The following is an 18,198-nucleotide window of genomic DNA, read 5'->3' on the forward strand; positions in this document are numbered from 1 at the left end:
CTATTAATCCTTTATTTGAATATTGCTGTGCATTATGCTACAGATTGATTTTGAGCTTAATTGAGGTCATGAATTTCGTCACTCTCTCTCTCTCTCTCTCACACATACACACACAGTGTTTGCTTACAGCTGTCTAGGATAATATGATTAATTATAATAATCAAATGTTATATTAATGATAATTATTTTTAATTATTTTAGACATTGTACACAATTGTTTTCTGGGTTACACTTCGTCAATATATGGAAGAAAAACGTAAATCCCAAGAAAGAGTGGTTGCTGATGGTCTCATGTTGGAACCATTTAATATTACTTATAGTACAACTCAGCCTGGTCGTCCCAAACCAAGTATGTATAAAATAATTAAGTATAATCATTATTAAAAAGTAAAATGAAATTGTGAAATTTAAATTCCTTATAAATTGTCAGAATAATTCCATAAAATGAAATATATTACAAATTTTTAATTGGAAACTAAAGGGTTATAAGATTATCAACTTCATATTCGAGAAATTATTGTTTCTCTTTACAAAAAATAACTTAAAACTGTGGAAAGAAATGTTCCAGCCTTTTTTTTTAGCTAGTTACAGATTTCTTTTTGTAATTTGGATATGTTCAGCAGTTATTAAAATAAAATATTAAACTCTGCTCATTACTTTATACAAGTAATGTAGTCATCATTATCATCAAAATACTGAATGTGTACCCTGAGAGATGGGGAGAGGTATACAGTATATTATGAATTAATACCAAGTATAAAGTTTGCATCATTACTAATTTTGAGTAGAGACAGTTTTCCTCCATATTAATCTGTTCTTCAGGGCTGAATATTGTCAATCAGTTCGACTAGACTTTTTGTTTTTCTCTGGATCTTTTGCCTGCCATCCTTTTTTTAAAAAAAAAACAACTTGTTGTTCTAACCTTTCCTCTCTCATTCTGTTTCAGTGGCCATATCAGGTGAAGTTATATTCACATACTCATGAATGCTAACCATGTCAAGTTCCTTCTTCATATCTGCATTGTAATATGATTCTGCCATTGATATCACTAAATTTTGCTCACACTCATTCACTCCCCCTAATCTTTCTCAGGCCTGTTCATATCTGTGGTCTCCACAGATCAGTGTCTTATTTCTAACCCAGATTCATAAGTTCAAATTGGTGTGAACATTGCCTTGTATACTCTAGTGTTTGGATACTTCAGTGTTTTGACTGATTTTTCAGTTGACTTTCTGCTGTACCAGTGTTGCCATATTTAATTTGCCATCTTCACTAAAAATTATGCCTAAATAGCTGAAATGTTTTTCCTGTTCTATAGGTTCTCCATTCGCGATGCAGATGATTTTTTTCAAAAGTCCTTCCTATTTTCCCAGTCTTTGTATTTTTATTACTGATATTTCATACTGAATTTATTAAAGTATTTATTCAAGTTGCTCAGGGAATCCTGCAAGCATGTGCTGGATTTATTTAAGATTTTAATATCAGCTGCATAAAGAATAGAGCTATTTGAATATCTCCAATTTTCATATGAGGCATAATGATACTTTATTTAATGATGTTATCTGTATAGATGATGAATAACATGCCCTTGTTTCACAGCTGATTTTACATCCTACCATCTTCCTATACCTCCTTCAATTCTAACTGCTGACTTGACATCATATACAGACTACACACACACACACACACACACATGTTCATAGAAATCTCATCACTTTACATAAATATAGTTTTTAGTAGTTAAATGGTCATTTTCATTAGTTTATCATTAGATATTTCATTGTATTGCATCATCTGTCATTCCCATAGGTTTCTGTATAATGTAACAGTTGCTGCTATGGCATCAGAATATTTTATGCTATAAATAGACAGTAAGAGCTAGTTTTCACATTTTCATGCTGAGATCACTATTGCTAATTACATGCAGTTAACATCTTGCAGAAAAATTATGATTCAAGCATTGAATAGAGAAGGCTATTCTTCTCATGAAATGGATAATAGGGATGTTCTGTAGTCAGTCTACTGTGGTATGGCTGCTGTTGAAAGTGAAGGAAACTGGATCTACTGTAAGGAAGAAAGCCACTGTCTACATCATGCCAAGATTGAGTTCTAAAGTGCCTCTGCCTCAAAAATCACTATGTGTCATCTGGAGAAATGAAACGAGACTGGGAAGAACAAACAGGGGTTGTGGTATGCTCTGTAACTGCCAAGAGAAGACTCATTTGACACAGGTGCTCTAAAAAGAAACCCTTGTTAACCAAAAAAAAAAAAGGATTGGTTTGGTTAAATTGGTGCAAAAGCATGCTGTAAAAATAATTTGTTAATTTTGTTTTATTATTGTTTGTTTTATTTTATTATTTTCGAAATATCTATATTTCACTATTTTACCTTTCACTTATTTTACTTTATTTTAGTTGTCGTAATGCCGAGTTGTAATCTCATTGCTTGAAATAGACTATTACCTTTTAATCCCTTCAGTCTACCAATTTAATTCCACCCCCTCTCAAGGTCATGACTATGCTACTTCACGTTCGTATTTTAGAATTTAGGAATTGCCTCTGGCTGGAGCCGATTCCTTTTTCTAAATAGCTGACTTTTTCTCACACTGATCTCTGAAAATTTATTTGTATTTATGACTGCACCATCAGAGATCACTTACCGGAATTGTATATCTTCCAATACGTGCAAAAAAAGTGCTCAGCACAACACGGAAATATCTCTAATACATATCTCTAAGTCAAGCAACGTTTAATTCTACTATTACTCTTAAGGTCACACAGGTTCTATCTTTTTATGAGAAGTGCATTGATCAGGCAGAATCAGGCAATTATTTGACAAACAAAACAATTTATTCATGCCAAGATACAAAAAAAAAAAGTTAACACTACACATACTAAATTAATCCAACTCAAATTCACTAAATAAAATGACATTGAAATAATATAAAATTCACGTGTCTGGTTCTCGACTAGATTGATTAAACTTTTCTCTCTTAAATTTAAAGACTAATACAATAAATATGCTTGCATATAATTCAGACACGGGAGCAGACTTGTGCACACTTTACATTAATTTAACTCGGACTATATATCTTATTAGGCTTAACTAAAACTTTCACTTACTATTCCTTCTTCAATATATAACATTATCTGATTCCTTACAACTCTGCAAACTACTTCACAACTATTTTCAACAAATCGACTTTCCATCCTTGCTACTGTTCTATGCTAACAAACAACATTTTCAGCAATCTTTTGCCATTAATTTCACATCTAGGAAAGTCCTATACAAAAGTCTTACTTGTTACTTTGTCATCCAGTTCATTAAACAGGATCCTAGAGATCATTGACACCTTCTTCTACTCTCCGGTAAATTTCACACACGGGCACTTTTTACGATATCGATGATACTTCACACGCGGAGATCGTCAAGGAACTTAATGGCAGGAACTCTGGAGTATATCGTCATTGCTATTATGAAACTTCTATCATCGGTGGGCATTGGCTGGTGGGACGTGGATCCCCATCCTTGGAATGGCAGGACACACTGGAAACTCCTCGCAGCGAGAGCAGGAACAGAAAACCAGAACAGCAAGCCTAGCCTGTTTTCCTTCGATTTGCCCCCCTTTTATTCTGTTCTCCCGACCTTGGAACTCTTACAGATTTAATCACTAGGATTTTCTTGAAGGGGTCTTCTCAGCCACCTGGCGGTCACTGAGTCTAGTCGGGAAACCCCATACTTCGCTGACCTTTGTGAGTTACAATAGCCTCAGGCCTTACATTCTTAATCCTGTCTGAGTCATTCTTTGCCTGTAGAATTTTTTTATTACAATTTATTCTAACTTACTTTTTTTCAGGTTTATTACAGCAAAATTGAGTTAAGTATTAATCAAACTACAAGTACAGTATATAAAATTAATTTTATTTCCAAAGTAAAATCGGTATAGAAGAGATTTTATTCTAAATTCCTTCTATACAAAATTTTACAATGCCAAATGGACACCCTGATCAATGGGGAAAAGTAATTTTTTTTCTGATGAGAAAAAAAGTTTACCTGCAGGGTGTTGATGGGATCAAAGATGATCAGGGGAAAAATTCAACCCTGACTGTGTGGTGTCAACAGTCAAATTCTCAGCCAGTCAGATGATCTGGGACTGCATGTCATATCATGGTTTTGGTTGTTTGCATTTCACAAAAGATTCAGTTCATACACAGGTGTACTAGAAAAAGGTGAATTTTAGCTTTGAATGTTAGTAAAACTGTGTAGTTGAACTAAATTTTGATACCAGTAGTCGTTTATCCAGTGAAAATATCATTTTTTGGAAATATTGCATTTTGAAATATTTCCAAATTTGTGAAGTTTGTTGTCGTTTTCTAATTATGTCACATCTTGTACTAAAAGGAGCCAAATATTACTCGAAAATAAAAATATTATATTACCTTCTTTATTATTTATGACAACTGTGTTATTATCCCCTTTTCAAATAGGCATTCAAATTTAATTACCAAAGAAACATGATTACAAGAGGTGATGCGGTTTCCATGAACATGAGTGTATATATATATATATATATTGCTTGATAAAATGTCCTGTTTACAACATATAACTGTAGTGTTTTGAACAGCTTTTTCTCTGAGCACTTGGTCATATGCCATTTCCAGATTACAAAATTTAAATATAGATCCGCATTACTTTCCCATGTTTTCTCATCTATTTGTTTTGAAAGTGTAAATCTAATCCTAACAATCTGTATTTGGCTAGTTTGTTTTTCTCCAAATGCCCCTCTTTCTTAGCCTTTTCTCAGGTATGCATCTATTAATTTTACCTGGAATGCTTAGTAAGGAAACTCTTCCATAATTCTCACATTGAGTTTTATTTCCCTTTTTATATTTGGGCTCTATGAGATCTGTTCTTTGGTCATCAGGGATCCTACTCCTAACCAGGTCTTCCTAATTATGCATTGCGTTCCCTGCTGAGCTTTTACACTTCCGCATTTGTGCATTTCTAAACTTTTTTCTACTTAAAATATTGATATATATTCATGATTGAATTCCTCTTGAATATATTCTGCTACTTTTCTATCACTGCATATTTCATTTAACAGTCTTTCAAAGTAAGAAGTCGCTTTAATTTTGAAATCAAATAACTCGAAGGAGACCTTTACATTGCCTTTAAGGAATGCAAAGAACTGACTGAGGCTTTTGACCTAATGTCCAATCCTCACCTTTATGTGGTGCATCTCATTAGTTGGTATGCACTGGATACTGAAATAATGAGGATGGGCTTATAATTTGGGATTTAGCCAACCAGATTTTACTTTCTGTTGGCTTAAACCACAAGTAACAAGATGGTGCAGCATGATGAGATTTCATGCTGGATGGAGCATAGCGAGCAAAGTCAGCTACTGGAACAGACTCAAGCTCAACATCTGAAAGATGAACAAACCTAATGTCAGAAGAATTGAAGACAGCAACCATCAGTATAAGGACTACATATGGAATTCATTTTAGAAATTATGGACTTTACAACCATGTTAAAAATAACTTTTAATTTCCCAATGTTTCGATCTTCATATTAAGATCATCATCTAGAGTATATACAAATATACAGGACAAGGTGAGTTACATTACCTACAGTAAGCTAGAGAAACAATGATTTGATCATAGGTTATTCTACTGGCATGACCTCTAGTGAGGAAAAAAAAACAAATTAATTAATTATTTAGAAACTACATCAAACTAAATTCTATTTATAATAACATGAACAAATATTCTGTCTTATAGATAGTTCTCATTCAGTAACATTGATGTCCTATTTTTTAGCATTATAATGTTATTTTTGATTTAGGATCCTGAATTATCTACGGTCCTGTTTATAGTTACTCTTAGAGAGGAGGGTTCTTTGGGTCAAATATGTGCCTTCCACATGTTTGGGATTTTTAGACCATGATTATTGTTCAGATTGGGGTGGTTGATAATCTCACAGGCTTCCTTAAATTTGCGTTCATACCGTGTTTTGGTGTGATGTAAACAATTAGTTCTTTTCCAGTCAATTCTATGTAGGGTGTTCGGGGCATGATCAGAAAGGCCAGCTTCACCATAGTTATTGTATGTGTCGTTTATATTCTGTTTGTCTGATAGGAATTGTGCATCCTGTTTCCCCTATATATGGTATGTTACAGGCAGTGGTGAGCTATAAGGGGCTCATGGGGACTTACCACTGGTTGCAGGTGCAATAAATAAGGTATACTCCAGGGTGGGCCAGCGGAGGGAGTGGTTCTTTGGATGAGATGAGTAAGCTTTTTAATTTTGCAGGAGGTTTAAAGGTAGTTTTGAGGTTGTATTTTTGTAGTATTCTGTTTATTTTATCTGATGTCCCTTTAATGCAAGGAATGGTTATAGTTTTATTGTAGTCCGATTTATCTTTGTTTTTTATTGAGGTCTTGTAGAGAATTTTGTTAATAGTGTTTTCTCTGTAACCAATTTTTAGAAAAGTATTGCTGATAACTTTAAATTTATCTTCATTACATGTTCACTGGAGCAGATCTTCAAAGCCCCATTTTTTAGAGTATTAATGACACCTAGTTTTTGTGTTGTGTGGCGGTAGGATTTTATGTGTATATATTGGCCAGTATGTGTCGATTTCCGGTAAACAATGAAGGAAAGATTGCCAGAAGAAAGACGTGTGACAAAGTCTATCTGGAAACGGAAGTGTGTTCTTTTTTTTCAATCTCAATTGTGAATTGTATACATTTGTGTTGTTTGTTTAGGTGGTTAAGGAAAGTGTCTAGTGTCTGCAGGCCATGTGACCAGATCACGAAAACATCATCAACATATCTAATCCAGATTTTGGGTTTTAAAGGAGAGGAATCTAAAGCATGTTGCTCAAAATGTTCCATATAAAAGTTCGCAATGGGGGGGTGATAATGGCGAGCCCATGGCTGTGCCTTCTTTTTGTAGGTAGAAAGCGTTGCCGTACAAAATAACCAGAATGTAATACATGCGCAAAGAGCACCGTGATGTCTGAAGCGAATTTGTTCTGTAAAAGAAGGATTGTGTCATCGCAGAGACATCAAACTGACTAATAACTCATCTTTTTCTAATGTAATGTCTTTGATAATGTTTGTGAAGTGTTGTGTGTTTCTGATATAGAAGGGAGAATGACCTTCCTTGAGTGTTGCCGCTAATTTCTTGGTTAAGTGATAATTCGGGCCTATCTATCCCTTCAACTATCGGCCTTAGTGGTGTGTTTTCTTTGTGTATTTTTGGTAACCCATAAATTCTTGGGGAATGAGCATAGTGCGGAAATAGTTTTTTGACCCCATTTTCAGGCCATGTGATAATTGAGTTAAGTAGTTTTTCTGTTTTCTTTTTTATTTTATTGGTTGGGTTGTATTTAACGAGTTGGTAAGTATTATTGTCAAGACTATTAGATTAATTTTTTCTAAATAAGTGGTTCGGTTTAGAATAATGGTGACACTTCCTTTATTGGCTCTAGTTATTATGATGTTCTGGTTTGCTTTTAATGCTTTCACCGCTCTTAATTCGTGTTTTGTTAAGTTGCTTGTTATTGTTTTGTTATGATTTAAAATGTTGGCGGTTTCTAAATGTATTTTGTCTACTATGTTATTTTGGATGAATCTTAAGTCTCTTTCAATATTACAAATAAATTCCAGTTCGTTTATTTGCCCACATACTCCGTGGACAAATCACGACCCTCTTTGCCCACGTACTCCGCTCTGGATATTTTGTGTGGCAAAGCAATTTTACCTTCAAAAAGAGGGTACAGCCATGGGCTCCCCCCCCCCCCCCCCCCCCCCAATACCTAACTTTTATATGGAAGACTTCGAGCTACGAGCTCTAGAGTCCAAAATTTGGCCCAGATATGTCGACGATATTTTTGCCATTTTTGCCATTTGGCCCCACGGCCACGAAGCACTAAATACATTCCTTGGCCACCTGAAAAAAACAACACAAATGTATCCAATTCATCATTGAAATAGAAGAAAACAACTCTCTTCCGCTCCTATACACACTCGTCACACGTCTTCCCTCAGGCTGTCTCTCCTTCTCAATCTACTGCAAACCTACACACACAGGCCAATACATACACAAAAATTCTTACCACCACCCAACATAAAAACTAGGTGTCATAAGCACCCTTAAACACAGAGCTCAAACTATTTGTTCAAATGAACAAGCTCTAAACCAGGAATACAAGATCATTAACCAAACATTTATAAAAAATGGATACAGTAAAATAACTATTCATAAGATCCTCCACAGAGATACTACTGACCACGCACTCCAAACATACTACAGAATTGATTGGAAAAATACCAAGTCCCTACACTGCACCAAAACCTGGTTTGAGAGGAAATTTAAAGAAGCATGTGAAATGCCCAAACATAACCCAAATTTGAACAAAATTGATGGTCTAACCATTCCAGGAATGTGGAGGACCCATTTGCAACCTGTATAACAACCAGAACATGCCAAAGAAAAATCTCACTACAAGAAGACAACTTGATGAAGTTTTTTTTTTTTTAAAACATTCAATAGCAACTGAAGGAAATCATAGTATAACAGTCGGAACTGTACAAATCCAGAAGAATATTAGTACATAAGGACTTCAGCAGTTTATTGTAGTTGTTTATTTTTTAATTATAAAAATTTTTATTTATTTATTTAATATTTTTTTTATTCATTTTATTTTATTTTTATGTTGTTTTATTTAATTATCACTCGAGGTCAGGCTAGGAAAAAGATTGATTAACAACATAGATTTAATTTACCAGTATACAGGGCTAGAGGATGTAGCTTGTTTCCCTATATTTGTTCCCCGTGTATCCTTCTGATGATGACCTCAATACAGGGGTCGAAACATCAAGTATTATTTTATTAATAATTAGTAAAATAATAATTTCAACACGTGTGTCTTGTGTCCCTAAATTTGTAAATATGAAAACAGAATATTACAAAAATACAACCTCAACTTTAAACCTCCTGCAAAATTAAAAAGCTTACTCAACTCATCCAAAGACCCACTCCCTCCGCTGACCCACCCTGGAGTATACCGTATTTGTTGCACCTGTAACCAGTGGTGAGCTATGGAAATTATAACAAAGGGCTCGCATTGTCGAGCAAAAAAAAAAAAAAGCTGTTTTTCACACAAAAACTTTTATTAGTACAGCTTGGTACAAATGGCAATCAAAAAATATGAAGGGACAATTTGTAAAGGCTATCATTAAACCAATATTTCATGATCTAAACATGAAATATTTGCACACAATCATCTGTGTTAATTTATCTTACATAAGAAAAATATTTTTTTACTATCAAAATATAAGATTAAAATCTTTTATGATCACACATATGAAATAGTCTGCATTTTTTATATAAAAAAAATTCTTTTGTTTGTAATAGCAGTTTTTATGACAAACAATCTATAAATAATAAATAAATATTATCTAAACACAATAATATTGAAGTATGTTATATTTCTCTTCATTTTTTTACTTCAAGTGATAATCAACGGTACCAATCAAGGGGCATTATTTTATAGTGCTATTTATTTATATGCGATTACCGAAAGTGAATTCTTATTTGTAAAATGGTAGTAACAGTAACTAGAATATTTTATTTAATAAAATCACTTTGTTAGGTTACTATATGAGTTTGTCGCTTAAGATATTTCAGAAAATTATTATTTTTTTTTTTTTTTGAAAAAATAAAGTAAACGAAGACAAGGGGCTCGCAAATTTGAGAAAAATTTAACAAAGGGCTTGGCCAACCTCCGTGAGCCCCTTGTAGCGCACCACTGCCTGTAACACTGATTTGATCGTCGGCTTGTCGAGAGCTCCTGAAAAGATTAGTAGTATTTTGTGTTAACATTGGCAATTTTACTAGAATTTTAAGTAGTATTGGGGTGCTTAAGGGTCAAAGCTGTATAACTGAGAGGAGACCTCCACATAGCCTTTAAAGGAATGCGGAGAACCGACCAGGGCTTCTGACCTAATGTCCAATCCTCACCTTCTCGTGGTGCACCCTGTTGGGTATCTACTTTGATACTGAACGAACGAGGATGGGCTGGCAATTTGGGATTTAGCCGACCAAATTGTATTCTTATTGGTTAAACCAAAATAAAAAATGATGGTACAACATGACAAAATTTCATGCCGGCTGGGGCGTCGCCCGGTTAAACAAGGCCCCCGTTGTTTTCGCCAGGGAACCAGGGCAAACAGCGAAAAGTCAGCTACTGGAACAAATCTGAAAACAAACCCCAACTCAACATCACCAGAGTTAAAGATCGGTACTATCAACGTAAGAAGCCTGAATGGCAAAGAAATGGAGCTAGCTGAGGAATTAGATAATTACCAGATCGACATAATAGGGGTGACTGAAACAAAAAAGACCAAAACTGGTGAGATCTTTCTGAGCAATAAATACAAAATGTTATATTCAGGCAATAACAATCAAGGAAAAGAAGGAGTAGCCATAGTATTCAACACAAAATACGAGGCTAATCTTCTTGAATGGCAGTCAGTCTCAAGTAGAGTAATGTGGGCAAATATGAGAATGGGGAACTGGACAATGAGACTTATTTGTGCCTATGGTCCCACAGAAGGTTCTACTAAGGTAGAAGTGGAGGAATTTTTTGAGGCTTTAGAAAAAGCAACTGACACAATGAAAAAGGAAAAGTTGGTCCTTGTTGGGGATCTAAATAGTAGAGTAGGAAATGATTGTGAGACATACAAAAATATTTTGGGAAAATATGGAGAAAAGAGCAAAGCTAATAATAATGGCAAATATCTGTTGGATTTCTGCTCAAGACATGGACTGGTTATTACTAACACCATGTTCCAACATAAAAATGTGCACAAATTCACATGGAGAGAAGAGGCTAGGAATAAGAAAAGTCTCATTGACTATGTTATTGTTGATAGTGATGTTTTCTCCCTGGTGCAGGACACCAGAGTGTACACAGGATTTGAAATTGGAAGTGATCACTATTTAGTCTTGAGCAGGATAAAATTGAATTTCATATTGAAAAGAATAACATGTAAGAAAGTTTTAAAGCGAATAAAAGTTGAGCAGCTCTCAGATGTAAACTGTAGACTAAAATACAGAAATATTATTGAAAAGAAAATGAAAGAGTTTGAGAACAGGAATCAAACCTTGGAGATTCAGTGGCAAACTCTGAAGGAAACATTGATTGATTCTGCCAGAGAGGCATGTGGTGAGGTTGTGTGCAAAGATAAAAAAATCAGAACTCCCTGGTGGACACAGGAAGTTAAAGAGGCAGTGAAGGAAAAGAAGAAAGCATATCAAAAGTTCCTGGCAAATAAGTCAGCTTTTACTCTTACAGAATACAGAGACAAATGTAAGAAAGCTAAACAGTGTCTAAAACTAGCTAAACAAAAGTCATGGGAGGACTTTGGCAAGAATATAGAAAATAAATATCAAGAAGGTGGCAAAATATTCCGGAGGTTGTTGAAGAAGCTTAGGAATGGAGGAAAGAGTGCTGTAAAAGGAATTAGAGATGATAAAGGTGAAATGAAAACAGGAGAAAAAGATATCCTTGAAGTATGGAGTAATTACTTTGAAAAACTGCTAAATGAAACAAGCAGTGATGACAGCACAGTGATAAATAACACTGACCAGGCATGCAGTCAGGAATACATATCCATACTTGAAGTAGAAAAAGCCATCAAAGGCTTGAAATGTGGAAAGGCAGAAGGAGTAGATGATATTCGACCAGAAATGCTGAAGTATGGTGGTATAAGAGTCTTACAGTGGCTGCACTGCATAGTTCAGAAAGCCTGGACAGAGGGACGAATTCCCGATGATTGGAGTAGAGCTCTCATAGTACCCATATATAAAAAGGGAAATAAAACTGAATGTGAGAATTACAGAGGTATTTCCCTACTGAGTGTTCCTGGCAAGATCTATGCAAGTATACTTGAGAAACGGTTGAGAAGAATTGTGGAAGAAAAGCTTGGTGAAAAACAAGCTGGATTCAGGCCAAATAGAGGCTGTCAGGATCAGATCTTCACTTTACGGCAAATAGTCGAGAAAGCATGGGAATATAACAAAGATCTGTATTTAAGTTTTGTCGATTTGGAAAAGGCATATGACAAGGTGCCAAGAGAGAAGCTATTCAATACGCTGCAGTTATATGGTGTCAATGGGGCATTATATCAAGCAATACTTAGTCTTTATTTGAGTTGTGAGTCAGCAGTTAGAATTGAAGGAAGTACAGGAAGATGGTTTAATGTTAAATCTGGTGTGAGACAAGGATGTACATTATCCCCTCTGTTATTCATTATCTATATGGATCACATTATGAAGGAATGTGGTATTAAACCTGATATCAAAATTGGAGATGTTAATGTCAGCTCTTTGCTTTATGCGGATGATGTTATACTTCTAAATAAATCCGCTACAAGTCTGCAAGATTCTCTGACTAAATTGAATAGCTGTTGTAATAGATATGGTATGAAGGTCAGCAATAAAAAGACAAAGACCATGAAAATAGGCAGAATCATTGAAAATGTCAACTGTGTTGTGAATGGAGAACCTGTGGAACAAGTAAAACATTTCAGCTACTTAGGCACAATTTTTACTGAAGATGGTAAACTAAATATAGAAATAGACAACAGAATCAGCAAAGCTGGTATCGTGGGAAGTCAATTGAATAAATTCATATGGAATAAGAAAGAAATTAGTCGGAACACTAAATTAGCTGTATACAAGACTGTGTTCAAACCAATTTTAACTTATGGATCTGAGAGCTGGGTCAGAAGTAAAACACTTGACCAAAGACTAGAGACCGCAGATATGAGAGTCCTGAGAAAGATTAGAGGCGTGAACAGATGGCATCAATGGCAATATCATATAAAATGAGGATATTAGGAAAGAACTTGACATTGTCAGCATCCAGGAATGCGTTAGCAGAGCTAATCTCAGATGGTATGGTCACTTAAAGAATGGGAGAGGAAAGATTAGCAAAACAAGTGTTCTCTGCCAGGTTGGCAGGAAAACGACCCAGAGGAAGACCAAGATATAGGTGGATTGATACGGTACAAAGTGCCTTAGATGATAGAAATATAAGATCTGATAATGTTGGAGTCTTGACAAGTAACAGACTGATTTGGAGGAAAATTGTAGATAGGAAGTTAGTAATGATGTAATTTTTTCATGTAGTACTGTCATATCCTGTACACCCCTTGAGGGTACATGGCAGGAATTTGATGATGATGATGATGATTGTTTACTTTTTGTTTCTTGGTGGGTCTGTGCAATTTTTGTGTGTTTTCTGTTATTTTAAGTATTATTTTTAAGATAAGATAGCGTACATATGGCACCGATAAAGAAAAAAATGGCGGCCAGGTCGCCATGTTTGTTTAAGAGTTTTGATGTAAACAAATTTATGCACTGAGTCCACAAGACGGCCTGTGACTAGTGGCGTTCCACAAGGATCTGTTCTTGGACCACTGCTGTTTAATTTGTTCATTAATGATATAGGAAAGGATCTGAGAGGAACAGTTCATTTGTTTGCGGATGATGCAAAGTTGGGTAGGGCAATAGTAAATGCAGATGACGTCAGAATTTTGCAAGATGATTTGAATAGATTGAAGGGCTGGGCTAAGGTGAATGGATGTCAGTTTAATGTGGCAAAATGTAAGGTTATGCATTTTGGGGTGAAAAGATTAGCAGCAGATTACTACATTGGTCCAGGAAATTGATGAGGCACGAGATTTAGGAGTGTTGGTTGATAAGGAGTTGAAGTTTAGGGGGCTCATTGCAAAAGTGGCCAAATCAGCTCATCAAATCACTTGGTTGCCGAAGAATACATTGACAAGCAGGTTATTGTCCCTCTGTATCGAGCCTTGATAAGACCCCATCTCGACTACTGTGCCCAGATTTGGTCACCTAGGTTTCTTCTTGATGGGGAGGAGGTGGAGAGGATCCAGAGGCGAGTGACCAAGATGATAGCAGGTCTGTGGAATGAACCTTATGAGAACAGGTTGAGGATTTGTGGGTTGCAAAAATTGGTTGATAGGTAGAGGAGGGGAGATATGATTGAGACATTCAAATTACTGAAGGGTTTCTATAAAATTAATTCAGAAGATATTTTTGAGAACAGGGCTGGTTGTGGGAGGACTAGGGGACATCCATGGAAAAAGCAAAGTTGTTATTATTTTTCCGTGACACCTGCTGGGAGTTCAAAGACTCATTGAGGGAGGGCACCTACTCTACAACTCTCCGTTTTCACCAAATACAGCAAACCGCATCTATTATCATCTACACCAGTGCCATCTACTGCCTCCCCCCCACGCCACTACCACTAGTGGATGTTTGTGATTATCTACTTTGTGATTACCCACAGCCTTTTGACTGGAGAGCAGATACACTAACCACTCGGCCAACCAGGCTGACAAGTTGTATGGGCAAACTTTAAAATGGGAAAATGGACAACGAAACTCATTTATTCTTGCAGTCTCACAAAAGGTTCTGCTAAGGAAGAAGTGGAGGAATTTTTTGAGTCAATAGAACAGGTGTAGTGAGTGAATCCCACCAGGCATATAGAAATGGTTTGGGAAAATTTGGAGTAAAAAAGCAAATAATAATAATGTGAAGTATCTGCTATATTCCTTCTCAGGACATAGACTTATCATTACTAACACTATGATGAAACATAAAGATGTGCACAAGTTCACATGGAGAGAGGATTCAAGAAGTTAGAAACACCTTATTACTATGTTATTATGGATAGTAATATCTTCTTGCTGGTTCAGGATACGACAGTATACAGCAGAAGATTTGAAATTGGAAGTGACCATCAGTTATTTTAAGTAGGATAAAACTGAATTTCACATTGATAAGAACAGTATGTAAAAAAAGTTTTTAAAAAAAATTAAAACTGAGCAGTTTTACAGGCCAGCTGTAGATCCAGCTATACAATCATTATTGAAGACAGAATGAAACATTAGAAGAACCAAACCTTGGAGTCTCAAGAAAACACTGGATGAATGTGGTGAAGTTGTCTGCAATAATAGAAAAGAAAAATACCATGGTGGAAATAAGAAAATAAAGAAGCAGTCCTGGAAAAGAGAAATCATATTGCAAGTTCCTAGCAAATAAATAGACAGATGCCCTAAAAAAATACAGAGAAAAATGTAAGAGAGACTTAAGGTAATTGTGAAAGAGCTAAACAAAAGTCATGGGAAGACAGTAAATATCAAGAAGGTAATAAAATGTTCTGGAGGCTATTAAAAAGCTTAGAAATGGAGGAAACAGTGTCGTAAAAGGAATCAAAGATGATGGTGAAATGAAATCTGAAGATAAGGATATCCTGGATGTTTGGAATAATTACTTTGAAAGTCTGTTAAATGAAACAAGCAATGACAGAACCATAATAGAAAATTTTCAAGAGAAATGCAAAGAGGAGTATTTATGTAACATACTTAAAGTAGAAAATGTGTTTAGCGTATCTGCTGTCCAACCAAAAGGCTGCGGGTTCGAATCCTGCCGTGGGCATGGATGTTTGTGATTGTCTGTGAAAACACTAGTGGTGGAAGTCGTTGGTGTCAGATAATGAAGGTTGGTGGAGTAGTGAGACGTGGAGTTGTAGAGTTGATGCCTCCCATGATGAGTCTTTGGCCTCCATGGAGGTGTGATATAATAATAAAAACTTGTAATGTGGATAGACAGCTGGAATTGATGATTCAACCAGGAATGCTCAAATATGGAGGTATAAAAGTTTTGCACTGGCTACATTGCATAATTCTGTGGGCCTGGTTAGAAGGTCAAATACCAGATGATTGGAGTATAGCTCTCATAGTTCCCATCAACAAAAGAGGAAATAAAGCTAAATGTGAGAATTGTAAATTTCTCCACTTACAGTTCTAGTAAGATTTGTGCAAGCATACTGGATAAAGAGAATGAAGCCAATCTCCCTCTTGCTATTTCCATCAGGAGAAATATGAGTTCACCATCTGTTAAACCTCTTTTTGAATACTGAATTCATTATTGTTAAATTATGACTTGCTGCAAAGTTAAATAATAATTTTCCCTGTGCATTTCTAGAACCATAACCACATGGTCCCAGCAATGCGGATATTTCTGCTGTTATGATGTTCTTAATTCTGTTCTGGAATTGAAGTCTCCCATTACTGTTAACACTTGTGTTTTCTCTTTGGAAATCATATTCGATTCTTTTCATTGAATTCAACTTCATTCTTTGCCTAAATACAAGCCTATTTATCTCTGTACAGGTACTCAATAATTTTAGATTTAGTACAGATCATAGAATGGTGAGAGAAATTGTCTTATAATCAAAATAATAAAACAGGATTAAGTGTATCAAGCCAAATGTTAATGTAAATTGACCAGCATGAAGAACAATATACAAAAGAAATTTGACAAAAGTGATTGCTTCTCAAAATCTGACACAGTCAGAAACTGATGTTCAAAATCTTTGCAACTCTATTGAAACTATCATCATCATGCTATTGAAATTCCTGCCATGTAGCCTCAAGGGGAGTACAGGATATGATAGTACTACATGAAAAATTTACATCATTACTAACTTCCTATCTATAATTTTCCTCCAGATCAGTCTTACTTCTCAAGAAAAACTGATCTGGAGACACAAATATTATCAGATCTTATATTTCTTTCATCTAAGGTACTTTGTACCCTATCAAACCACCTATATCTTGGTCTTCTTCTGGGTCATTTTCCTGCCAACCTGACAGAGAACACTTGTTTTGCTAATCTTTCCTCGCCCATTCTGTTTAAATGACCATGCCACCTGAGATTAGCATTGCATATGCATTTCTGGATGCTGACAATGTCAAGTTCTTTCTAATATCCTCGTTTTTAATATGATATTGCCATTGATGCCATCTGTTCACACCTCTAATCTTTCTCAGGACTCATATCTAAGGTCTCTAGTCTTTGGTCAAGAGTTTTAATTCTGACCCAGCTCTCAGATCCATAAGTTAAAACTGGTTTGAACACTGTCTTGCTGATTTAGTGTTCCGACTAATTTCTCTCTTATTCCATATGAATTTATTCAATTGACTTCCTACTATACCAGCTTTATTGATTCTGTTGTCTATTTCCATATTTAATTTACCATTTTCACTAAAAATCGTGCCTAAGTAGGTAAAATGTTTTACTTGTTCCACAGGTTCTCCGTTTACAATGCAGTTGACATTTTCAATGATTCTGCCTATTTTCATTGTCTTTCTCTTTTTATTGCTGACCTTCATACCATATCTATTACAACAGTTATTCAATTTAGTCAGGGAATCTTGCAGCCTTGTAACAGATTTATTGATAAGTATAACATCATCCGCATAAAGCAAAGACTAACATTAACATCTCCAATTTTGATATCATGTTTAATACCACTTTCCTTCATAATGTGATCCATATAGATAATGAATAACAGAGGGGATAATGTACATCATTGTCTGACAACAGATTTAACATTAAACCATCTATTTGTACTTCCTTTTTTTTGTTGAGTTGTAAGTCAGCAGTTCTAACTGCTGACTTACAACTCAAATAAAGACTAAGTATTGCTTGATATAATGCTCCATTGACACCATATAACTAGCATATTGAATAGCTTCTCTCTTGGCACCTTATCATATGCCTTTTCCAGATCTACAAAACTCAAATAGAGATCTTTGTTATATTCCCATGATTTCTCCACTATTTGTCGTAAAGTGAAGATCTGATTCTGACAGTCTCTATTTGGCCGGAATCCAGCTTGTTCTTCACCAAGCGTTTCTTCTACAATTCTTATCAACCGTTTCTCAAGTATACTTGTATATATCTTACCAGGAACACTCAGTAGGGAAATACCTCTGTAATTCTCACATGCAGTTTTATTTCCCTTTTTATATATGGGGACTATGAGAACTCTACTTCAATCATCGGGAATTCGTCCCTCTGTCCAGGCCTTCTGAACTATGCAGTGCAGCCACTGCAAAACTTTTATACCACCATACTTCAGCATTTCTGATCGAATATCATCTACTCCTGCTGTCTTTCCACATTTTAAGCCTTTGATGGCTTTTTCTACTTCAAGTATGGATATGTATTCCTGACTGTATGCCTGTTGAGTATTTTTTACCACTGTGCCATCACTTCTTTTTTTTTTAATTTAGCAATTTTTCGA

General features: G+C 35.4%; 1 protein-coding gene across 3 annotated transcripts in view; it reads left to right on the top strand.

The window, feature by feature from the left end:
- The window catches only part of Piezo (piezo type mechanosensitive ion channel component), a 1,325,935-nt gene that overhangs the window by 341,127 nt on the left and 966,610 nt on the right, over nt 1–18,198 (top strand). For all 3 annotated transcript variants that reach the window (XM_090398322.1, XM_090398324.1, XM_090398323.1), the window contains one exon: nt 202–349. In XM_090398322.1, coding sequence (XP_090254448.1) covers nt 202–349 — 148 coding nt within the window. The remainder of the gene's footprint in view (nt 1–201; nt 350–18,198) is intronic.

The sequence above is a fragment of the Typopeltis vanoorti genome, chromosome 9, assembly GCF_054136105.1.
Source record: "Typopeltis vanoorti isolate ZY-2024b chromosome 9, IOZ_Tvanoo_1.0, whole genome shotgun sequence".
In the NCBI taxonomy this organism is placed as follows: Eukaryota; Metazoa; Arthropoda; class Arachnida; order Uropygi; family Thelyphonidae; genus Typopeltis; species Typopeltis vanoorti.